Below are 23,689 nucleotides of genomic sequence, written 5' to 3' on the forward strand. Positions count from 1 at the left end.
GTGTTCAGTCAGCAAATGTGTATTGTATAAGACATTATACAAAGTATTCTGGTTCAGTTTCTCAAAGACATACAGAAGGCAAACAGGTATATGAAAAGGTGCTCAGCATCAGTGATCGTAAGAGAAACGCAAATTGAATGTACAATGAGATATCATCTCATCCCAGCTAAAATAGCTTATCCAAAAGACAGGTAATAACAGATGCTGGAGAGGATGTGGAGAAAAGGGAACCCTCATACACTGTTGGTGGGAATGCAAATTAGTACAACCACTATGGAGAACAGTTTGGAGACTCTTCAAACTAAAAATAAAGGTATCATACAATCAGCAATCCCATTGCTGGGTATATACTCCAAAGAAGGGAAATAATTATATCAAAGAGATAGCTGTACTCCCATGTTCACAATAGTCAAAATTTGGAAGCAACCTAAGTATCAGTATTAGTCCATTTTCATGCTGCTGATAAAGACACACCCAAGACTGGGAAGAAAAAGAGGTTTAATGGACTTACAGTTCCACGTGGCTGGGGAGGCCTCACAATCATGGCGGAAGGCAAGGAGGAGCAAGTCACATCTTAATGGATGGTGGCAGGCAAAGAGAGAGCTTGCTCAGGGCCACAGGGTACCCAGACATTTGGCCAAACATTATTGTGGGTGTGTCTCTGGGGGTGTTTCTGGATGAGAAGAACATTTGAATTGGTGGAGATAACACAGCAGATGGCCCTCCCTAATGTGGGTGGGCCTTGTCCAATCAGTTGAAGACCTGAATAGAACAAAAAGGCCAAGTAAGAGGGTACTTTGCCTGCCTGACTGTTTGAGCTGGAACATCAATCTTCTCCTGCCCCTGGACTGTACTTACATCTCCCCGTTCTCAGGCTTTCAGACTTGGACTGCAACTATACGACTGGCTGAAGGAGAACTCATTATAACCATCAGATCTCATGAGACTTATTCACTATAACAGCAGGGGAAAGACCCCGCCCGATGATTTAGTTACCTCTCACTGGGTCCCTCCCACAACACATGGGAATTCAAGATGAGATTTGGGTGGGGACACAGCCAAACTGTATCAGTGGCCATCAACAGATGAATGCATAAAGGAAATGTGGTACATACACAAAATGGAGTACTATTCAGCCATAAAAAATAATGGGATTCTCAGCACTTTGGGAGGCCGAGGCAGGCAGATCACAAGGTCAGGAGTTCGAGACTAGCCTGGCCAATATGATGAAACCCTGTCTCTACTAAAAATACAAAAATTAGCCGGGTGTGGTGGCGGGCGCCTGTAGTCCCAGCTACTCAGGAGGCTGAGGCAGGAGAATTGCTTGAACCCGGGAGGCAGAGGTTGCAGTAAGACGAGATGGCACCACTGCACTCCAGCCTGGGCAACTGAGCGAGATTCAGTCTCAAAAAAAGAAAAAAAAAAAGGAAGGGGGGGGGTTCTGTCATTTACAACAACATAGAGGGAACTGGAGGTTATTATGCTAAGTGAAATAAGCCAGGCACATGGGAGAGCGGGTCACATGAAAAACTGTGACAGTGAAGCAAGGACCTCGTTGTAGCAGTGACACTGGTCACATCCTCCAAGGTGGACAGGCATGGGGGAGGTGGGGACTTTCCAAGCAGAAGAACAAAATAGCATTGAGATAAGAGTTTGGGGTTTGGTTTTGCTTGTAGAGGAGTGATGGAAAATGGAACTAGAATCCAAAAATCACTACAGAATATATGCGGTCTTGCATACAAGTCTACGTTTAATGATTGGCCTATTTGTAGAGGGGATCCGTTGATATTTCTATATTAAAATGGTTTAGGAAGTAGTATTTTGACAATGGAATACTGGATGGTTGAGAGACAGGGAGACTTGGCAGGGAGCTGCAGATTAAACCTATGCATGAGCCCATATGGCCTAAATTTTGTGGCAACAAAATGGAATTCAAGACTCCTTTGTGGCCGGGCGCGGTGTCCCACACCTATAATATCAGCACTTTGGGAGGCCGAGGTGGGTAGATCACCTGAGGTTGGGAGTTCAAGGCCAGCCTGACCAACATGGAGAAACCCCATCTCTACTAAAAATACAAAATTAGCCAGGCATGGAGGCGCATGCCTGTAATCTCAGATACTCGGGAGGCTGAGGCAGGAGAATTGCTTGAACCCGGGAGATGGAGGTTGCAGTGAGCCAAGATCATGCCATTGCACTCCAGCCTGGGCAACAAGAGCAAAACTCTGTCTGAAAAAAACAAACAACAACAACAACAAAAAAACTCCTTTACTTGTTTCTTTTGGCAGATACGTCCTTGTGACAGCGGGCCCTGTGTTCACTGAGGAGATGTGGAGGCTTGCCTGCTGTGCCCTGCAAGATGCGTTCTCTGCCACACTCAAGCCAGTGAAGGTACATCACTGGGAGGAAGCCCTTCCTGGCACAGTTCTAACCATCTTTAGCTCCTGATCCCTTACCATGTTGGGCACATGGGTTCTGCCTCCTCTGAGCAGGCAGTCTCACTTTAGATCTTGCAGAGAGTGAGAAAGAAGTTGCTGGGTCAGTACTTTTGTCTCAGACACAGTGACGATCTCAGATCCAAAACTGAGCCCGGCCCATGAACCAGGATGCATTCAGTGAGCATCTGCTGTTTCTCCCCAGGACCTGCTGGGCTGCTTCCACAGCGGCACGGAGAGCTTCAGCGGGGAAGGCTGCCAGGTGCGAGTGGCGGCCCCGTCCTCCTCCCCAAGTGCCGAGGCCGAGTACTGGCGCATCCGAGCCATGGCCCAGCAGGTAAGGGCAGGGGCTTTTGATCTCAGGGGCTCTAGAAACTCGAAATGCATGTTGGGAGACCTTCCTTGAAAGTCTCGCATCACCAAATTGCCTTTCATTCCCTGAGGGACATACACCTTGTAGCTCCCAACTCTTGCCACTACCATTCTTTGCCAGAAATGACATGAACCCAATCAACAGCATTACCTCCTGTCCATCATCTCGTTTGTTGCATCCTCCAGTGCCCAGATCAAATAGAACCCTTTCAGCAGCCTCGCCACTGTCCTTTATACGTAACTTGCTTGAGCTACCTATAAGTATTTGCTTAACTATTATTGTTACTGCTAGACTATGAGTGCCTAACAATGGCAAACTTATTTGGGCTTTTTTCTTATATCTTTCATTCACAACACAGAACTTAACATTTAAAAGTTGCTTAATAAATTTGAGTTGAATGTAACATTAAAATTCAAGTGTATTCACTCATGCAGGAATCATCATATACCAATGGCTTTTCCTTCTTGAGACACGTGTAAGAAGTCACAAAATTTGGTTGTCAGCTCCTGAGGAGCAGAGAACACATTCTGTATATTTACCTTGGTATTTTTAGAGCAAAGCCTAGAGAAGATGCTTAGTATGTCTTTGTTGAATCAATAGGTTACTGAATCACAGAAATATCAGAAGAATACAGTAGTATCACGAGCTACAGATATACCCTAAGCTCTTAAGTGACATGGCAGTCTGCCGCTAGGAAACCCTGGATGTGACTCTCAGCAGCAGTCCTGCTAAATGCCATCCCCAAATTCACATATATTCATAACCATGCTGTTCATAGTAGTGAAAAAGGGAAATGGACTGAATCTCCAATAACCATTGACTGGCTAAATATTCCATCATGTAATAGCAACAGACATGCCTGAATTGGGTCCTCATATGAAGAAACTATTTTGCATATGCCTATGTATGTGTATGCATGATATGTATTTAAAATATTAAACAAGTTTTATGAATGTAATTGAACTGTCACATTTGAGTTAAATTTGAAGAAATGAGTTGGAGGTTATACTCAAAAGAGAAGGCCCCTTTTCTCTACCAGATCTGTTTAAATTCTTAATAAAATTTTCTATTAGCACACTGATAATCTAGGATCCCCTGATTACCCATGTAAAGAACTCAGTCAGCTGAGAAGTTTCTTAGCCAAGTCTGGCTTCTTTGGGGCTTTTCCCAGCTGTCCTGAGGTAGTGGGACAAGAACCTTCTACCTTCAGTTTCTCACATCTCTGCTGAGCACATGCCTGACATCTGGGACTTCATGATTCTGCTGGTTCTGAAGGAAGGGAGCACATCCCACTGAAGCCTCCGTGGCCAGTCTGAAGAAGTTGGGACAGAAGAAAGGTTGTAAGGCTGCAATGAAGAGCCACTTCTAGCAGCATGGCAATTGTAGCTGCTGCAGCAATGGTGTAGCTAGAAGTGAGAACAGAGAAACCAAGAAAGTGGCCCTCCAAAGGGATAGCTTCTGCAAATATGCAGTTGTTACGTCTGGCTAAAGCATTTGCACGTGTGCACACAGTGGTCTCTGCAACCCTGTCCAATCATACAACAAAAATATGAAAAAGTCAATGGGATCTTCTGAAATAGATCATTAATGGAGAAGAACAGCAAGAACTGTTTAGTGAATCTTTCACTTCTTTTTCTGTTTTTCTGTTGTTGTTATTTGTTTGTTTTTTCTTTTTTGAGACTTGCTCTATCACCCAGGCTGGAGTGCAGGGTGTGATCTCGGCTCACAGCAACCTCTGCCTCCAGGTTCAAGTGATTCTCCTGTCTCAGCCTCCTGAGTAGCTGGGATTACAGGTGTGCACCACCACACCCAGCTAATTTTTGCATTTTTAGCAGAGACGGAGTTTCGCCATGTTGGCCAGGCTGGTCTCAAACTCCAGACCTCAAGTGATCCACCCACCTCAGCATCCCAAAGTGCTGGGATTACAGGCATGAGCCACTGCACCTGGCCCATCTTTCACTTCTTAATACTTCTCTATTTCTTCCTCAATCCCAAATTTTCCTTATGTATTCACTCTTAAAATAACTCATTATTCAAAAATCTGATAATTCTTACAAGATTTTGAAAGAAAATATTTTTAAAGTATTCTAGTCTTGCCAGGCATGGTGGCTCATGCCTGTAATCCCAGCACTTTGGGCAGCCAAGGCAGGATTGCTTGAGCCCAGGAGTGCAAGACCAGCCTAGGCAATACCATAAGACTCCATCTCTTAAATTTACAAGGAGAAAACAACTCCATTAAAAAGTGGGTAAAGGACTTGAACAGACACTTCTCAAAAGAAGACATACGGCCGGGCGCGGTGGCTCACGCCTGTAGTCCCAGCACTTTGGGAGGCCGAGGCGGGCGGATCACGAGGTCAGGAGATCGAGACCATCCTGGCTAGCACAGTGAAACCCCGTCTCTACTAAAAAATACAAAAAATTAGCCGGGCGTGGTGGCGGGCGCCTGTAGTCCCAGCTACGTGGGAGGCTGAGGCAGGAGAATGGCGTGAACCCAGGAGGCGGAGCTTGCAGTGAGCCGAGATCGCGCCACTGCACTCCAGCCTGGGCGACAGAGCAAGACTCCGTCTCAAAAAAAAAAAAAAAAAAAAAAAAAAAAAAAAAAGACATACATGCGGCCAACAAACATATGAAAAAAGCTCAACATCACTGCATTACAGAAATGCAAATCAAAACCACCATGAGATACCATCTCACTCAGAATGGCTATTAGTAAAAAGTCAAAAAACAATAGGTGCTGGTGAGGTTGTAGAGAAAAAGTAACGCTCTTATACTGTTGGCGGGAGTATAAATTAGTTTAACCATTGTGGAAGACAGTGTGGTGATTCCTCAAAGACCCAGAGGCAGAAATATCATTTGACCCAGCAATCCCATTACTGGGCATATACCCAAAGGAATATAAATCATTCTCTTATAAAGATACATGCACATGTATGTTCATTGCAGAACTATTTACAATAACAAATACATGGAATCAACCCAAATGCCCATAAATGATAAACTGGATAAAGAAAATGTGGTGCACGGAATACGATGCAGTCATAAAAAGGAATGAGATCATGTCCTTTGCAGGAACATGGATGGAGCTGGAGGCCATTATCCTCAGCAAACCAACGCAGGGACAGAAAACCAAACACTGCATGTTCTCACTTATAAGTGGGAGCTGATTGATGAGAATGCATGGACACATGGCAAAGAACAACACACACTGGGCACCTGTGGGGAATGGGGGAGGGAGAGCATGAGAGCATCAGCAAGAATAGCTAATGGATGCTAGGCTTAATACCTGGGTGATGGGATGACTTATGCAGTAAGCCACCATGACACATGTTTACCTATGTAAGAAACCTGTACATCCTGCACATGGACCCCAAACTTAAAACTTGAAAAAGAAAGGAATAAATTTTTAAAAATAGCTGGGCATAGTGGTACACACCTGTGGTCCCAGCTACTCGAGGGTCTAAGGTGGGAGGATCACTCGAGCCTGGGACGTTGAGGCTGCAGTGAGCCATGATCATACCACTGCACTCCAGCCTGGACAACAGAGTGAGACCCTGTCTCAAAAAATATATATATTCTAATATTTCCAGAGGAAAGTAGTGAAAGTATTATAAGTCATGTAAAAGAAAATCATTTGGGTCAGAGATCCAGTAAGTGCTCACTATTTTCTTAGTGACATCTGCCATGCCTAGTAAATCACTGTGGCCCTATCAGTAACCATCAGTAATCCTGACAGAAGTCCCAACTCCTTTTTCATCCCTGTGTTGAATATGATACCAAAGACTCAAAAATCAGAGATAATCTTTTACAAAGCCGCTCTTTATTTACTTGTAGTTAATATTAAGTGTCAATACCTGCTATTTGGGGTATAATGAATTGTCACATGGTAGAACTAGTAGCATTGCTAGTATTAGTGTCAACGGCTAACCCTGATTATTTACTCCTCTGTTCTAATGCTTTGCATATGTAATACACACATATCAATTAACTCTGTCAACAAACATATCAAATAGGAAACCATTATCCGCATTTTATAGATGAGGCTCAACTTGCCCAGGGTCATCCAGCTGATCCCTGACAGGTCAAGCAGAGGACACTGGAGTTCTGAAATGTACCTTTGCACCCCCATACAGGTGTTTATGCTGGACACCCAGTGCTCACCAAAGACACCAAACAACTTTGACCACGCTCAGTCCTGCCAGCTCATTATTGAGCTGCCTCCTGATGAAAAACCAAATGGACACACCAAGAAAAGGTAAGTACCTAAATCTCAACTCATAGGGTGCTTATAAATAAGAATGTTCATTCACTTCCAGTTCTCACACATCGTAATCTGAGCTTTGGCCAGAAATACTGAAAACATTTGTGGAGTCATTTAGCAAAGGTTTTCATAAAAACTGTTAGCCTTGTAACCAAATTACCCACATTTCATACATATTAGGTTATCCGGGCTGCCACAGAAAGTACCACAGACTGGGTGACTCAAACAGCAGAACCATATATCCCACAGTTCTGGTGCCTAGAAGTCAGATATGAAGGTTTCCTCCAAGGTCTATCTCCTTGACCTGTAGATGACCATTTTCTTCCTGTGTCTTAACATGGACTTCCTCTGTACAGGTCTATGTCTGAATTTCCTCCTCTTATAGAGACACCAGTCATATTTAATTAAAACTAACCCTCATGACCTCATTTTGACTTAATTACCTCTTAAAAGACCTCTTCTCCAAATATAGTCACATTCTGAGGTACCAGGGGTTAGGACTTCAACATAGGAATGTGGGGGAAGACAGCCCAACCCATAATGTCATACACTTATAATCTTAAAAAAAATAGGCCAGGCATGGTTGTTCACAACTGTAATCCCAGAACAGCAGGAGGATCACTTAAGCTCAGAAGTTTGAGACTAGTCTGAGTAACATAGTAAGAGCCATCTCTACAAAAAAGTAAAAAAATAAAAATTTAGCCAAGCATGATGGCGCATGCCTGTAGTCCCAGCTACTCAGGAAGCTGAGGTGGGAGGATCACTTGAGCCCAGGAGGCCAAGGCTGTAGGGGGCCACAATTATGCCGCTGCACTCCAGCCTGGGCAACAGAACAAAACCTTGTCTAATTTAAAAAAATAAAAAGTAAATTGAGGCATGGTTCTGATTGTTTCAGTGGGAAGCACATAAACCTCCCCAGGAACAATAATGGCTATTGGGAGACAAAAAGGTCTATGCTCTGCCCCAAGAAACTTGCCCTTTTTAAATACTATCATCCTCCCTTAAAAATATTCTTAGACTTGAAGATGAAGGCAATGACCAACATTTCCCACTTTTAAACTTCTGACATGTTAATAGTAATACTAAGTATTTGAGCACTGTATATGAAACACAGTGGATAGGTATTCCTACTCCCATTTCACCCCTGAGGGCACATACAGAGAGGCTTGGGTCCTTTGCCCAAGGACACACAACTGCAAAGAGGTGGAGTCAGAATCAAAACTGGCTCTGGGCTGGGCGCAGTGGCTCATGCCTATAATCCGAGCACTTTAGGACCCAAGGCAGACAGATCATCTGAGGTCAGGAGTTTCAGACCAGCCTGGCCAACATGGTGAAACCCCCCGTCTCTGCTAAAAATACAAAAATTAGCCAGGCATGATGGCATGCACCTGTAGTCCCAGCTACTCAGGAGGCTGAGGCAGGAGAATCGCTTGAACCCAGAAGGTGGAGGCTGCAGTGAGCTGAGATCTCGCCACTGCATTCCAGCCTGGGTGATAGAGCGAGACTCTGTCTCAAAAAACAAACTGGGTTTGGTTGAACATAAGGCCTCTGCCCTTTCCCATTTCAAGGACAGAGTTGCTGCAGTGGACAGAATGTGTCCCCCCACATTGATGTGGTTACGCCTATCCCCCAGTGTGATGTTAGGTGGCTTTCATGCACGTCTGTGTGAAGAAACCACCAAACAGGCTTTGTGTGAGCAACAAGGCTGTTTATTTCACCTGGGTGCAGGCGGGCTCAGTCAGAAAAGAGAGTCAGCGAAGGGAGATAGGGGTGGGGCCATTGTATAGGATTTGGGTAGGTAAAGGAAAAAGGGGGGTTGTTCTCTGGCAGGCAGGAGTGGGGGTCACAAGGTGCTCAGTAGGGGAGCTTTTGAGCCAGGATGAGCCAGGAGAAGGAATTTCACAAGATAATGTCATAGTTAAGGCAGGAACAGGCCATTTTCACTTCTTTTGTGGTGGAATGTCATCAGTTAAGGCAGGAACCAGCCATCTGGATGTGTACGTGCAGGTCACAGGGGACATGATGGCTTAGCTTGGGCTCAGAGGCCTGACAGTGGCACCTTCAGGAGGAAATTTGGTCATGAGGGTGGAGCCCTCATGAATGGGAATCATGCCCTTAAGAGACAGCTCCCTTGCCCTCTTTCTGCCGTGTGAGGATTCATGGAGAAGATGGTCATCTGTATTCTGGAAGAGGGCCTTCACCAGGTCTGATCTCAGATATCCAACCTCTAGAACTATAGGAATCCAATTGCTGTTGTTTGTAAGCCACCCAGTCTATGGTATTTGTTAACGGCAGCCCAAACAAAGATAATTGGTATCGTTTCACAACCTCTGGGTGATTTGTCCAAAGTTAGCTGGGCCAGGCGTGCTGGCTCATGCCTGTAATCCCAGCTACTCAGGAGGCTGAGGCAGGAGAATCGCTTGAACCCAGGAGGCAGAGGTTGCAGTGAGCCGAGATCACGCCACTGCACTCCAGCCTGGATGGCAGAGCAAGACTTCATCTCAAAAAACCAACAAACAAAGTTTGCCAGGTTAGCAGGTCAGTTTGATTAATATAACAAACATCTGGGTGAAATTTCTAGGTAATAATTTTTGGGGTCAGTTATTGGTACATACCAAAAAAATGTGGAATGTTCAAAAGTTGTGAAGCATGAATAAAAAATAAATGTGAACCTGTCACCCAACTTCAGGAATAGAACTCTACCAATTCTAGCCCGTTTCCCTCAACCACCAGTCACTAATTTTTAAGTGTTGGTCATTTTTAATCTATTTTATATACCAAAGATTGTGCAATCCTTTGACATCTTTAAGCATTGATTTACTTCAGAATTTCAGTTCTTTTCTTCCTTTTTTCCTATTTCTAATTCACATTCAGCCAATTATTCTTGCTGAAATATTTTTGATGTAAAAGTAGGAAAAAGGAATAGTAGGCTGCATTCAAATTATAAATAAAACATAGAATAGCCTAATGTCCTTATGTTATTGGTTTTAAAAGGTTACAGTTTAAAAATATACCAGCATGGCTCATAAATTTACTTAGCACTTTTAATAGGCAATTACCCACTCACTGCAGTTAAGCAAAACAAAATAAGCATGTTAAATTCTTTCACCAATCCCACTGCCCACTGAGCCAAAGACATTCCTTAACATTCTTTAAGAGCTCTTAGCCAAAATCTGTATGCTTTGCATTCTTAGATTTGACTCTCATTTGCAGGGACAATTCTTAGTTTAGCATAGGATGTAGTGGAAGATGAGTTAGACCTGTGGAAAATTATATGCTAGCCAGGTCCATCCTTTAGACGTAATCCTAAAACCAGATTACAGCATTTAAATAGAGAAACCTGGGTTGGTTGATTTGGGTTTGTTTTAATAGCCTTGACATTGATAGCCCCAAGCTTTACTCAATCCACATAATCTTAATTAGCATTTTAAGATATATATTAGCATGTTTTAAGTCAACCACTTGTTATGCAATTAACTCTCAATTATCCAGTCTGGAGGCTGGCTTTCCTTTGCCCTTAAGCAGCAGGAGGATGGCAGACTTCTTAAAGGTGTGCTCAGAAAAAGCTTGAAACCCTTGGGTATGCTGAATTAGAAAGTTATTTGTTGATTTTGTTTGAGATCTGTGTCTCCTGTCAGCGTAGATGATTAAGAATTGCATATCTATAAAATTGTTTCACTTATCTTTCTGAAACTTTGATTTCTTCAGTATTATTTCCCTCCCATTCTGTTTTCTTGTCACTGCGTCCTTTAACCCAAACCTAACGTAAAGGGAATTTGCTGTCCTTTTTTACATGCATAGTTAACAGCTGTATCTCTCAAAGCATCCAAAAAATGATCTCGGTGGATGAAGATATTCCACAATTCAGACATGGCTTTGCATTGGCCTGACTTTAGGTGTTGTTGGCTGGAAAATGGCTTTCCATTTCTCAGGGAAGGTAATAAAAAACAGTGTTGTGAGCGAAGGGTTTCATGCCTTCACCAGACTGATTAAACTCACCCCTCTGGTGGTGCTTCCTGCCAAGGATCCAGAATCCTAGGAGAGTGGGGTTCAAATGTCAGAACCATTTCTCAGGGGGAGCATTTCCTTCAGGCAGCCTGCACTCAGAGCCAGCCTGCTTTCTTTCTTCCACTTGGAGACTTACTGAATGCTACTCTCACCATTTTCCTGGTTACTGGGGACAAGAAGATGAATAAGGTAGTGTCCTGTCCCTTGAGGATGTTCTAGCTATCAGGGGGACAGACTTGTTTGATCAGTAAAAAATTTCCCTTTTTAGTATGCATCCTGTGGTAGCTTTTGGAGTCCTCTTTTTCAGAAGAGTGTGGATTCAGGTTTACTGGTAGCTTAAGTAGGAGCTGGGGCTGGGAAAATGGAGAGTTGTTTTTTAATGGGTACCAAGTTTCTGTTAAAAATTATGAGGAAGTTTTAGCAATAGATAGCAGTGATGGTTACGCAACATTATGAATATACTTAATATCACTGAATTGTGTACATCAAAAAGTTAAAGTAGTAACTTTTATGTATATTTGACCACAAAAAAAGTTAAAGCGATTTATTTTAAAAGGTTACTGTTTTCGAATGACCGTCCTTTGTTACTCATTTCATCTTGAGAGTAATGTGTTTTCCCTCAGTGAGGATTACACAAAGGGCAAAGTTAACATTGAGATTTATGCAGGATTTGTCATTTTCTGTTAGAAAAGCACTTTTCCTACTTACACAAATTTTTACATTCAAAGTCATAGACATAAAGCAAAATGTTATTAACATCATGGCTAGAACTTTGAAATTAATAACGGTTGTCATAATTTTATAGTTATCCAGTTTGGGGCATTAATTGGCCATATAATGGCCTCAACTATTTTCATAAAATTATAAGAGCAGTGAAAAGAAATGAAACTGTAAACCAAAACCACATTGGCAAATTAAAAAGTTTGGCAAACATAGTACATGTTGAGCATCCCTAACCCCAACTTTTTGAGTGCCAACAGGACACTACAAATGGAAAATTCCACATCTGACCTCATGTGATGGGTCATAGGAAAACCCAAAATATATTCTGTGTCCCCAAGGGCAAAAAGACCTCCCAGCCCCCTTCAACTGTGATATCTTTTGATGTCACAGTTAACTCTCTGATATCTGTGATATCTTGATAACTATTAATTTGGCATAATAACTTATATTCTATAGCTTTGGGAATTTTTTTTCTTTTTGAGACAGAGTCTTGCTCTGTTGCCCAGGCTGGAGTGCAGTGGCACGATTTCAGCTCACTGCAAGCTCCACCTCCCGGGTTCATGCCATTCTCTTGCTTCAGCCTCCCTAGTAGCTGGGACTACAGGTGCCCGCCACCACGCCCGGCTAATTTTTTGTATTTTTAGTAGAGACGGGGTTTCACCATGTTAGCCAGGATGGTCTCGATCTCCTGACCTCGTGATCCGCCCACCTCGGCCTTCCAAAGTGCTGGGATTACAGGCTTGAGCCACCGCGCTCGGCCCAACTTCAGGAATTTTTTAAAGTGTCAAGAACTCCACTAGTTGTGATTAAAATGGTTATCACACAATGCCCAAAAAGTATGCCTTCTTTCATGGAAGACATTTGAGTAGAGGTAGTTTAGTTTGTAAATTTGCATATATCGTTCTGAAATGGGTAACGTCTATATTGCTTTGAGACACCTGATATAGGGCAGAAAACCATTAATCGAGCCCTCTCTTTTCACTTGAAGCGTGTCTTTCAGGGAAATTGTGGTGAGCCTGCTGTCTCATCAGGTGTTACTCCAGAACTTATATGACATCTTGTTAGAAGAGTTTGTCAAAGGCCCCTCTCCTGGAGAGGAAAAGACGATACAAGTGCCAGAAGCCAAGCTGGCTGGCTTCCTCAGATACATCTCTATGCAGAACTTGGCAGTCATATTCGACCTGCTGCTGGACTCTTATAGGACTGCCAGGGAGTTTGACACCAGCCCCGGGCTGAAGTGCCTGCTGAAGAAAGTGTCTGGCATCGGGGGCGCCGCCAACCTCTACCGCCAGTCTGCGATGAGCTTTAACATTTATTTCCATGCCCTGGTGTGTGCTGTTCTCACCAATCAAGAAACCATCACGGCCGAGCAAGTGAAGAAGGTCCTTTTTGAGGACGACGAGAGAAGCACAGATTCTTCCCAGCAGTGTTCATCTGAGGATGAAGACATCTTTGAGGAAACCGCCCAGGTCAGCCCCCCGAGAGGCAAGGAGAAGAGACAGTGGCGGGCACGGATGCCCTTGCTCAGCGTCCAGCCTGTCAGCAACGCAGATTGGGTGTGGCTGGTCAAGAGGCTGCACAAGCTGTGCATGGAACTGTGCAACAACTACATCCAGATGCACTTGGACCTGGAGAGCTGTATGGAGGAGCCTCCCACCTTCAAGGGCGATCCGTTCTTCATCCTGCCCTCCTTCCAGTCCGAGTCATCCACCCCATCCACCGGGGGCTTCTCTGGGAAAGAAACCCCTTCCGAGGATGACAGAAGCCAGTCCCGGGAGCACATGGGCGAGTCCCTGAGCCTGAAGGTCGGTGGTGGGGACCTGCTGCTGCCCCCCAGCCCCAAAGTGGAGAAGAAGGATCCCAGCCGGAAGAAGGAGTGGTGGGAGAATGCGGGGAACAAAATCTACACCATGGCAGCCGACAAGACCATTTCAAAGTTGATGACTGAATACAAAAAGAGGAAACAGCAGCACAACCTGTCCGCGTTCCCCAAAGAGGTCAAAGTGGAGAAGAAAGGAGAGCCACTGGGTCCCAGGGGCCAGGACTCCCCGCTGCTTCAGCGTCCCCAGCACTTGATGGACCAAGGGCAAATGCGGCATTCCTTCAGCGCAGGCCCCGAGCTGCTGCGACAGGACAAGAGGCCCCGCTCAGGCTCCACCGGGAGCTCCCTCAGTGTCTCGGTGAGAGACGCAGAAGCACAGATCCAGGTACATCCCTGTGGCCAGAGCAGGTGGGCGGGAGGCTGGGTTTCCAGTACTGGATGGGCCCCCCCGTTGCAGAGCAGGCATACACAGGCTAAGATTTATAGAAACACGTAGAGGGTATGAACTGATTTCCCTCCAAAGTCAGAGGACTGCCTGAACCTAAGTGCAGGATCTCCCAGGATCAGTATGTCATTATGAAGCTGGAATTTTACCCTCAGGTAATTTCAGGAACTGTTTTTCTCCATAGTAATGTATATTATTGAGAATTAGGAACTTACCTGTATAAATAAGGTGAGGCTAAAGCTTATAACATGTAAGCTTTTTCAGTCTGGACAACACGGCAAAACCCATCATCTCTACAAAAAAAAAACGGCAAAACCCATCATCTCTACAAAAAAAAAAAATAATAAAATATTAGCTGGGAGAGGTGGCACATGTCTGTAATCCCAGCTGCTTGGGAGGCTGAGCAAGGAGGATTGTGTGATCCCAGGAGGCAGAGGTTGCAGTGAGCTGAGATGGTGCCACTGCACTCCAGCTTGGATGACATAGAGAGACCCTGTCTTTAAAAACAAGTAAGCTTTGACTAGCATTGAGTTCTTAGTGTGTCATTCGAAAATGGCCCTGAAGAAATTCTTAGTTATGAAGCATTATATAAAAGAAAAAAGCAAAGTAAATATTGTGTGGTTATGCCAATGAATTTTTTTCAAACTGTTTTCATCTCAAGTTTTTCTAGCCCATCCTGTGCACATAAAAATTCTCATTCTTCAGGGAGGCTTTGAGTGTAATTCTACGGTGCATCAAAACATGAGTTTGAGATTAACGGCCTGTGGAGATCTCACTGTGAGAAGGCGAGGGAGGTTTTTTGTTGTTGTTGTTGTTTTTAAATCTAAGGAATAAGTAAGAGTTTAGTAGTTTGTGAAAGCTGAAAATAAGGCAAGTCTCTGCCCATCTTTATGTATGTGAAGTTACGATGTAGGCATAATAAATTAATATGCCTACAATTTATTATAGGCATATTAAATGAGTGAAAACTAATTTATTGCAACTAAAGCCTGGAAAAAAACCATTTCCACATTGGCAGGGCCACTCTCAAGTGTTCAAATAAAACCAGGGGGGAAAGCCACTGATTTTCTTAAATCTTTTCTCTTAGGCATGGACCAACATGGTGCTAACAGTTCTCAATCAGATTCAGATTCTCCCAGACCAGACCTTCACGGCCCTCCAGCCCGCAGTGTTCCCGTGCATCAGTCAGCTGACCTGTCACGTGACCGACATCAGAGTTCGCCAGGCTGTGAGGGAGTGGCTGGGCAGGGTGGGCCGTGTCTATGACATCATTGTGTAGCCGACTCCTGTTCTACTCTCCCACCAAATAACAGTAGTGAGGGTTAGAGTCCTGCCAATCCAGCTGTTGCATTTTCCCCACCACTAGCCCCACTTAAACTACTGTCTCAGAGAACAGTGTTTCCTAATGTAAAAAGCCTTTCCAACCACTGATCAGCATTGGGGCCATACTAAGGTTTGTATCTAGATGACACAAACGATATTCTGATTTTGCACATTATTATAGAAGAATCTATAATCCTTGATATGTTTCTAACTCTTGAAGTATATTTCCCAGTGCTTTTGCTTACAGTGTTGTCCCCAAATGGGTCATTTTCAAGGATTACTCATTTGAAAACACTATATTGATCCATTTGATCCATCATTTAAAAAATAAATACAATTCCTAAGGCAATATCTGCTGGTAAGTCAAGCTGATAAACACTCAGACATCTAGTACCAGGGATTATTCATTGGAGGAAGATTTATGGTTATGGGTCTGGCTGGGAAGAAGACAACTATAAAAACATATTCTAGGGTGTCATAATCAAGAAAGAGGTGACTTCTGTTGTAAAATAATACAGAACACTTCAAAATTATTCCTAAATCAAAATCATTAAGATTTTCAGGTATTCACCAATTTCCCCATGTAAGGTACTGTTGTACCTTTATTTCTGTATTTCTAAAAGAAGAAAGTTCTTTCCTAGCAGGGTTTGAAGTCTGTGGCTTATCAGCCTGTGACACAGAGTACCCAGTGAAAATGGCTGATAAGTAGATTGTCAAGAGACGTAAGACTGACCAGCCACCCTGGCTGTTCTTGTGGTGTTTGTTTCCATCCCCAAGGCAAACAAGGAAAGGAAAGGAAAGAAAAAAAGGTGCCTTAGTCCTTTGTTGCACTTCCATTTCTATGCTCCACAATTGTCTGAACATAAGGTATAGCATTTGGTTTTTAAGAAAACAAAACATGAAAACGCAACTCATTTTATATCAACACGCTTGGAGGAAAGGGACTCAGGGAAGGGAGCAGGGAGTGTGGGGTGGGGGTGGATTATGATGAAATCATTTTCAATCTTAAAATATAATACAACAATCTTGCAAAATTATGGTGTCAGTTACACAAGCTCTAGTCTCAAAATGAAAGTAATGCAGAAAGACACTGAAATTTAGAAAATTTTGTCTATTTAAAATATTTCTCCTATCTACCAAGTAAAGTTACCCTATGTTTGATGTCTTTGCATTCAGACCAATATTTCAGGTGGATATTTCTAAGTATTACTAGAAAATACGTTTGAAAGCTTTATCTTATTATTTATAGTATTTTTATATTTCTTACATTATCCTAATGATTGAAAACTCCTCAATCGAGCTTACTTACACACATTCTACAGAGCAGAGTTATTTAAGGCATACATTATAATCTCCCAGCCCCATTCATAATGAATAAGTCACCCTTTAAATATAAGACATAAATTCTACAGTATTGAAATAAGGATTTAAAGGGGTATTTGTAAACTTTGCCCTCCTTGAGAAATATGGAACTAACTTAGAGGTTAAGAGGAAGGCAGTGTTCTGACTTCTTTAGGTGATCTGGAAAAAACACCCTTATCATTCAGTGTACCATCTAGAGATCACCACAGAATCCATTTTTTTCCCAGTTCCACAAAACACTCTGTTTGCCTTCAGTTTTTACTCACTAGACAATAATTCAAGTTTAGAAACAGGTAATCAGCTATTTGATCTTAAAAGGCAATGAATTGTTGGGATATCAATGAACTATGTTGTATACTTTTGAATTTTTACATTTTATAAATGGAATTGAAAGTTGGATAACTGCTTTTTTTTTAATTTTCCAACAGAAGTAACACCACAGTTGCTTTGTTTCTTTTTATAGCTTACCTGAGGTTCAGTTCTTCTTTGTGAACCTGTGAGTACTCCACAGTTTACTGGGGGAAAAGGCTTCAGTAAAGCAGAGGCTAGAATTGCAGTATTTATACATAGCAACTTTTTATAAAGTAGAAAAATTCAAAGGAAGCTGTCTCAATTTGAGAATACCAGCTGGGCACAGTGGCTCACGCCTGTAATCCCAGCACTTACTTTGGGAGGCCAAGGTGGGCGGATAACCTGCAGTCAGGAGTTTGAGACCAGGCTGGACAACATGGTGAAACCTCGTCTCTACTAAAAATACAAAAATTAGCCAGGTGTGGTAGAATGCACCTGTAATCCCAGCTACTTAGGAGGCTGAGACAGGAGAATCGCTCGAACCCAGGAGGTGGACGTTGCAGTGAGCCAAGATTGCACCATTGCACTCCAGACTGGGTGACAAGAGTGAAACTCCATCTTAAAAAAAAAAAAAAAAAAGTGAATACTGTATCCCAAAGTATGTTAGTTGTTTGGAAATCAGCATTCTCCCCGATGCTCTATTATGGGATCCAAAATTCTTGAACATAAGTTTACCCTGTACTGTGTCCAAACACTGTTCTAGTTCTAGCCTGATTATGGGTCCCAAGAATAAAAGGATGAGTAGGTGTACAGAGCTCTTGACCTACAATTTTTTAAGAGTGTTTTGGTACCTTCCCATTGTCTTCTCTATAACTCAGTCCTAACATACTCTGCACTCGAGTTACCAGACATCCACACTGACATCAGATTTCAACCAGAACCATCACTGAGTGACAGCAGTACTTCTCAGAGGTATTTGCAGCTTGATGCAAAGTAGTCTCTAATGAGTAGGCCTTCAGGTGATTCTTCCCAGCAGGTGGAGAAGAAAGGGAGGAGATGAAGAACACTGAGAGGGGAGTGGCACCTTCCCAGGCTGCCCAGCTCAGTCTCTTGCCCTGTTCCTGTGACTCAGCTGCCCACTCCCCCAACTTTGTTTCACTCCCTCCCAGTCTCTGAAAGTGTCAGGTGTTTCTCTCCTCACAGTCTCTTTTGCAGCAACAGTAAGACAAAATTCAAGGCAGCCTTTTAAAGTTAAGAACAGTTATTAGCATGTATTTACAGACCTAAGCAGAATCAGAGTTTATACATTGTTTTTAGTTGCCTGTATTTATAGCCAAAAGTATATTACCTTAAAGTTGAGATCTTTCTCTTCTTTTCCTAAATTTTGGTAAAGTGTGCTTCATGAAACAAACATCTGGAAAACTCCAAGTATAAGAGACCCTGGACTGATGATGGCCCAGCCAAGCATATGGAGGGACAGAGTTCTCTCTGTCATTAATGAGGACATCGGTTTTCACAATTGAACCTCATGCACTGTCCATAGCATCTCACCTAGCTCCTGTATCTCCTGATCTGCTTTTAAAAATAGTTAGGCTGCCTTTTTACACCATCTTCTCTCTCTTCCCTTGTGGTAATTTTCCAGCCTTCCCCATAGATATAAAACTAGAACACCTTTATGATTTGGGGTCTATGTAATGACTGACCAATAAGAACCCAGGCAGATGCTAACATACTTAACAGCTCGCATTAAAATACTTTAAATCAGGTGTGGTGGCTCATTCCTGTAATCTCTCTCAGCACTTTGGGAGGCTAAGGCGGGTGGATCTCTTGAGGTCAGGAGTTCGAGACCAACCTGGCCAACGTGGTGAAACCCCGTCTCGACTAAAAATACAAAATTAGCTGGGCATGGTGGCAGCTGCCTGTAATCCCAGCTACTCGGGAAGCTGAGGCAGGAGAATTGCTTGAACCTGGGAGGTAGGGATTGCAGTCAGCCGAGATTGTACTCCAGCATGGGTGACAAAGTGAGACTTTGTCTCAAGTAAATAAAAATAAAATTTTTAAATCAAACATGACAAAAATGTTAATATAATTCAGAAGTACCTTGAAATTGAAACATATTTGTACAATGATCATTAGGCTTTTTGTCCTTGTTGTTTTAAAATAAGGCTTATACAGAGTTAGTTGAGAGTCAAGTAGCCTTCACTGTGAGACGGTAATGCAGTTATATAATAGATATCCTTGACTTTGCCAGATTCATCACAATACTGCTTATACAGGAAAGTTTTCTCAGAAAGGAAAATCCATTAGTATCAGTCCCATCAAGCTAAACAGAATGAAGACCTTTGATAGTAATAGCAAGAGGTTACAAATAGCAGGGAGGAGGCGAGTGGTGAATGTCACTGTGATTGCAAACCCTTACCTGTATTATCACACGTAGTCCTCACAACAACCTTGTGAGACAAGTATTGTGTTCCTCATTTTTTCAGAGGAGAACACAGACCCAGAGAGGTTAAGAAATTTGCCCAAGATAACAAGTAAAAGGCAAAGTTGGTTGCAAAAGAGGTGTTTCTGAATTCAAGGGCCATACTCTCTCTCTGACAACATGCTCTAAGTCTATAGAGTAAGCACTCTAGTATGAAAAAAAGTTTCAAGGAATGAGGCCATGAAAATGAGACTATTTGACATCTCAGATCTGTCTGGGATGTTATGGAGGTTTTTAAAAATAAAGTTGAAAAAAGAAAATGAATCATGTTTATACATAAAAAAATCACATGTAACACATTTCAAGTGTTTGCAAATAAAACCAAAATCTAAACTTTAGTCTTCAAGCAGACATTCAGTGTTACTTTAGAAAACTCACTGAATTAGGTGGAAATGATGGAATAATACTATTCATGGCCAGCTATTAACACAGAAGAACATGGCAGTGTGTGTCTGGAACGGCATGCACAATTTGTAAACCTTTTTCAAATATCATTTAATCAACTCAGAATAAAGTGCCCTGTAGCCAACAGTGCCTCTTTACTTGCTTCTCTGGGAAATACATGGTACTAAATTAGTAGCACAAAGTTTGGGAATATGCAAAATAATGGATAACCATTTTTCAAAATGTACATTCTCTGAAGAGGAAGCAGCTGGTTGGACAGGATTTCTTGAAGAGCCAGGTGCTAAGGGCATCAGGTCGACATCCATAGTAACCATGTGCCATAACATCTACACATTTCCACTTGTTTTACAGACAAGGAAACAGGCAGAAGGAAAATTCAGAGTCTTGCAGTAAGCAGATGACAAAACTTCAATATGCTTGGGCACCACTTAGGTGACCCCAGGGAGATTTAGTGTGGCCTTAGGAAAGCAAAAGAGCACTTTTTATTGGAAATATGAGCTTGTCACTGGGAAAGATTTGTAAAATTGATCAAGAACTTGATTTATAATTATGCCTCAAAAAAAAAAAGTTCTCATTTAGTAGTGGAGCAATCTAGAAAACATACCTTTTTTGTTTGTTTGGAAGATCCTCTTTCCCTGGCTGTATTGTAGTGTTTGCTATTTGATGTGGAAATAACTAATAACTTAAGATTTTGGAACAGAACACCCTTTAGATTTCCAAAACACAATTCTTATTTCAGGGAAGACAGACCAAAAATATCTCCTGAGATCATCGGTTTCTTTATAAATTGTGGTACCACTCCATCATTGAAGAGAAACCACTACCACACCACTAGCACCATACAGAACCTTTTCTCTGTATCTTTATACAATACTACAAAGGGGTACCAGGGAGGAGAGAGTGGCTGACCACTTTAGTGACAAAACGGCACTCCACTGCTGGTGAATCCCATCTAATTATGGTCCTTCCACCCTTTTCAACCACCAAGAACTGTTCGTACTGTTAATTCCTATCCTGAAGGTTTAACCAGTGGTTGTCTAGTATCTTTTGTCTTTAGAACAGTGGTTCTCAAACTTTAGTACACATCAGCATCACCTGGAGGGCCTTTTTTAAAAATAAGACACAGATTGCTGGGCTCATGGTCAGAGTTCCAGTTAAGTAAATCAGGAAATTTGCATTTCTAACAAGTTTATAGGTGAGGCCAATACTGCTGTTTTGGGAACTATGCTTTGAGAACCACTGCCTTGAAAAAATTTCCAACTTCTACCTTTAAGATCAGCCTGACTTATCAAACACTAGAGAAAAACTGAATCTACCCTTGGGCAGATGACTTGGGATTGGATTCTATACAGCAGTCTTGCTCAATCTTCCCAGTTTCCAGTTTTATTATACCAACAATTGGTTTTTACAAGCTAGAAGACAATGAATGTATAAGTTCTATGGAACAGTGAGATAAATCTAAGCTTCTTGTCTTTGTATTTAGAAACATTGATTCTATGGATGATCATTTGTATCATGTTGACCCTTTGACTTGTACTGAAGGTGATTTTAAATTTAAGTATGTAGTGTTTGAATTTCTTCCATCCATGTCGTTTTGATGAGATGTTTCCATGTCAGCTCCTTTACAGCCTTGGCTCCTGGCTTACAGATTTTTGAATAGTTGTTTGCTTGCCAGTTGTTTTACATCTTTCATTGGCCACCAAAATACTAGCCATTTGAGATGAGATGAGAGTACTTGTTGTACCTTCATCTTTCATTTAACTGTCTGGCGTAAATTAACATTTTAATTTCGTATATATCTGTAAAGAGTCTACCCAAAGGCTTCACGGAAATTTGCAAAATGAACCAATTCCATTTTAAGCAGCAGGTGTGCCTGTTTTGACTTTTCAGTAAATATGTTGTGTTTGTGCACATATCTACATGGTGGAGACCATATTCATTATTTCATCTTCCAAATAATGGGAAAAATATAAAAGTGAATCAGTGTGCTTTGGGAATTCAGTGAAATCATGTTAACTCATATAGAGGGGGCCTTAGTTTATCTCTTCTTTACTTTATTAATTAGCTTTGGAAATTCTCTTACCATTAAAAAATTTAAGGACCATACAGAGAATGATTTAAGAAAAAAACAAGTCACTTAAAAATCATCACCTGTTTATAAACTGTATTAATTACACATAATGCTTATTGATTCAATGAGGTTTCTCTAAAGACTTCTGCTTAATAAATATGCTGACTTCATTTAAATTAGTTTAGACTATTGTAGGAATGGAAGGAAATGATTATATTTACTAGAATTAGTGAGATCAGAAAGCATATCAGAATGTTGATGATATCAAGGAGACAATCTACAGAGTTTTTGCCTCTGTGGATGGAAATAAGGGTTTTTTGGTTTTTTTTTACTTTAGTTTCCCATAATTTTTGGAAATTATGTGTGCATTTAGTTCTTTTAGTAACACTGATTTTAAAATTAAATTTCAAAAGTCAATCTCTAAGAGTAATTTATTTTTGTTTTACCAACCAGTGCCAAAAAGGAGAGGAGGGAATCCAAAAGCCAATCTTTTGAACCAATGTGTAAAAGATTATGTTTTTTCTTAAAGTTAGGGAGGCTCGGGCCCTGACACTGCCAGCCCCAGTGAGCATCCCTGGCTACCTCGGGATTATGTGCAAGCTGCTTTGTCCTACATTTCTTTCATCTGGTTCTTATTGGGAGCGCTTCTCTCTAATAAAAATTGATTTCCCACAAAATAGGCAAAGCTGAACAAAGATGAATGCTTTTGATAAGTTGGGTTTCACTTCAGTTGAAACAATGTGATAGAATATCCAGGTGTGGCATGATGGGGCGGGAGGAGGTGCCTAGGGGGAAAAGTTATTTTTGTTTCTTAGTTTGTGTTGTGGGGATGGGACAGATAAGAATAAGATGTTTATTGCCCTAATCATGCTAAGAGACTATTATTCAATATGCTTTTCTACGAGGAATAAACTTAGACAAATTACATTATAAACAGTTCCCCTACTACTATCTCCCGCTCTAGATAAAGCCAGTGGGTGGTATGGGTCCTTTTATTCCTTATAGTATTATGCCAAAGAATCAACTTATTTTCATTGAAGATTATAAATAAATGAAGCTTGGTATAGCCATAATGATTTGAGTCAGTATACCATTTTACCTATAAAATGCAAAATTCATCTTGCAACCCCATTCACCGGGAGCCTTGAAGCATTTTGTTTATTCCAAAGGCCTTGTCAAGGAAGCATAATTTTTTGTTTTGCCTTCTTATTTAGTCAGTTTGGTCATATTTACTTAAAAAAACAAACTGAAAATCACACTCCTTTATATGTTGATATAACTGATTTTATAGAATCTGTCTGTTCTTTGTTTAACAGGTCTCTGTAAGCAAGCTTGCAAGTGTATTTTGTGTACATTTTATCTGAGGTGGAAATGAAAATTCTAAAGAGAAAATATTTTAAAAGATATTGTATTTATGTTGCTTGTGTTGTAGAATAAAGATTCAAATGCATTAAAAATCTGGTACATGAAACAATTGTGTTTACTGAATAAATATATATAAATATCCTGTGTTTACAGAATTCTGTCAAAAGAATTAGGCCCCTTTTCATGGCATTTCATAAGTCTAAATGTAAAGGCCCATTTTAAATCCTATAACATGGAGATAGTCATTATTGACAATTTGGTATATGCCTAAAAAACAAATTTGTAGAAATAATATATCATTTCCTTGTTTAAAAAAAGGGCTTATTCTA

The 23,689-nt window shown here is 41.6% G+C and overlaps 1 protein-coding gene across 2 annotated transcripts in view; it reads left to right on the plus strand.

The window, feature by feature from the left end:
- ARFGEF3 (ARFGEF family member 3) overlaps positions 1-23,452 on the plus strand; it is a 182,658-nt gene extending 159,206 nt beyond the window's left edge. For both annotated transcript variants that reach the window (XM_019029912.4, XM_063707892.1), the window contains 5 exons: positions 2,286-2,388; positions 2,638-2,769; positions 6,936-7,057; positions 12,783-14,001; positions 15,149-23,452. In XM_019029912.4, the coding sequence (XP_018885457.2) occupies positions 2,286-2,388; positions 2,638-2,769; positions 6,936-7,057; positions 12,783-14,001; positions 15,149-15,340 (1,768 nt within the window). In that variant the 3' untranslated portion in view covers positions 15,341-23,452. The remainder of the gene's footprint in view (positions 1-2,285; positions 2,389-2,637; positions 2,770-6,935; positions 7,058-12,782; positions 14,002-15,148) is intronic.
- The last annotated feature ends 237 nt before the right edge of the window (positions 23,453-23,689 follow it).

This window comes from Gorilla gorilla, chromosome 5 (assembly GCF_029281585.2).
Source record: "Gorilla gorilla gorilla isolate KB3781 chromosome 5, NHGRI_mGorGor1-v2.1_pri, whole genome shotgun sequence".
In the NCBI taxonomy this organism is placed as follows: domain Eukaryota; kingdom Metazoa; phylum Chordata; class Mammalia; order Primates; family Hominidae; genus Gorilla; species Gorilla gorilla.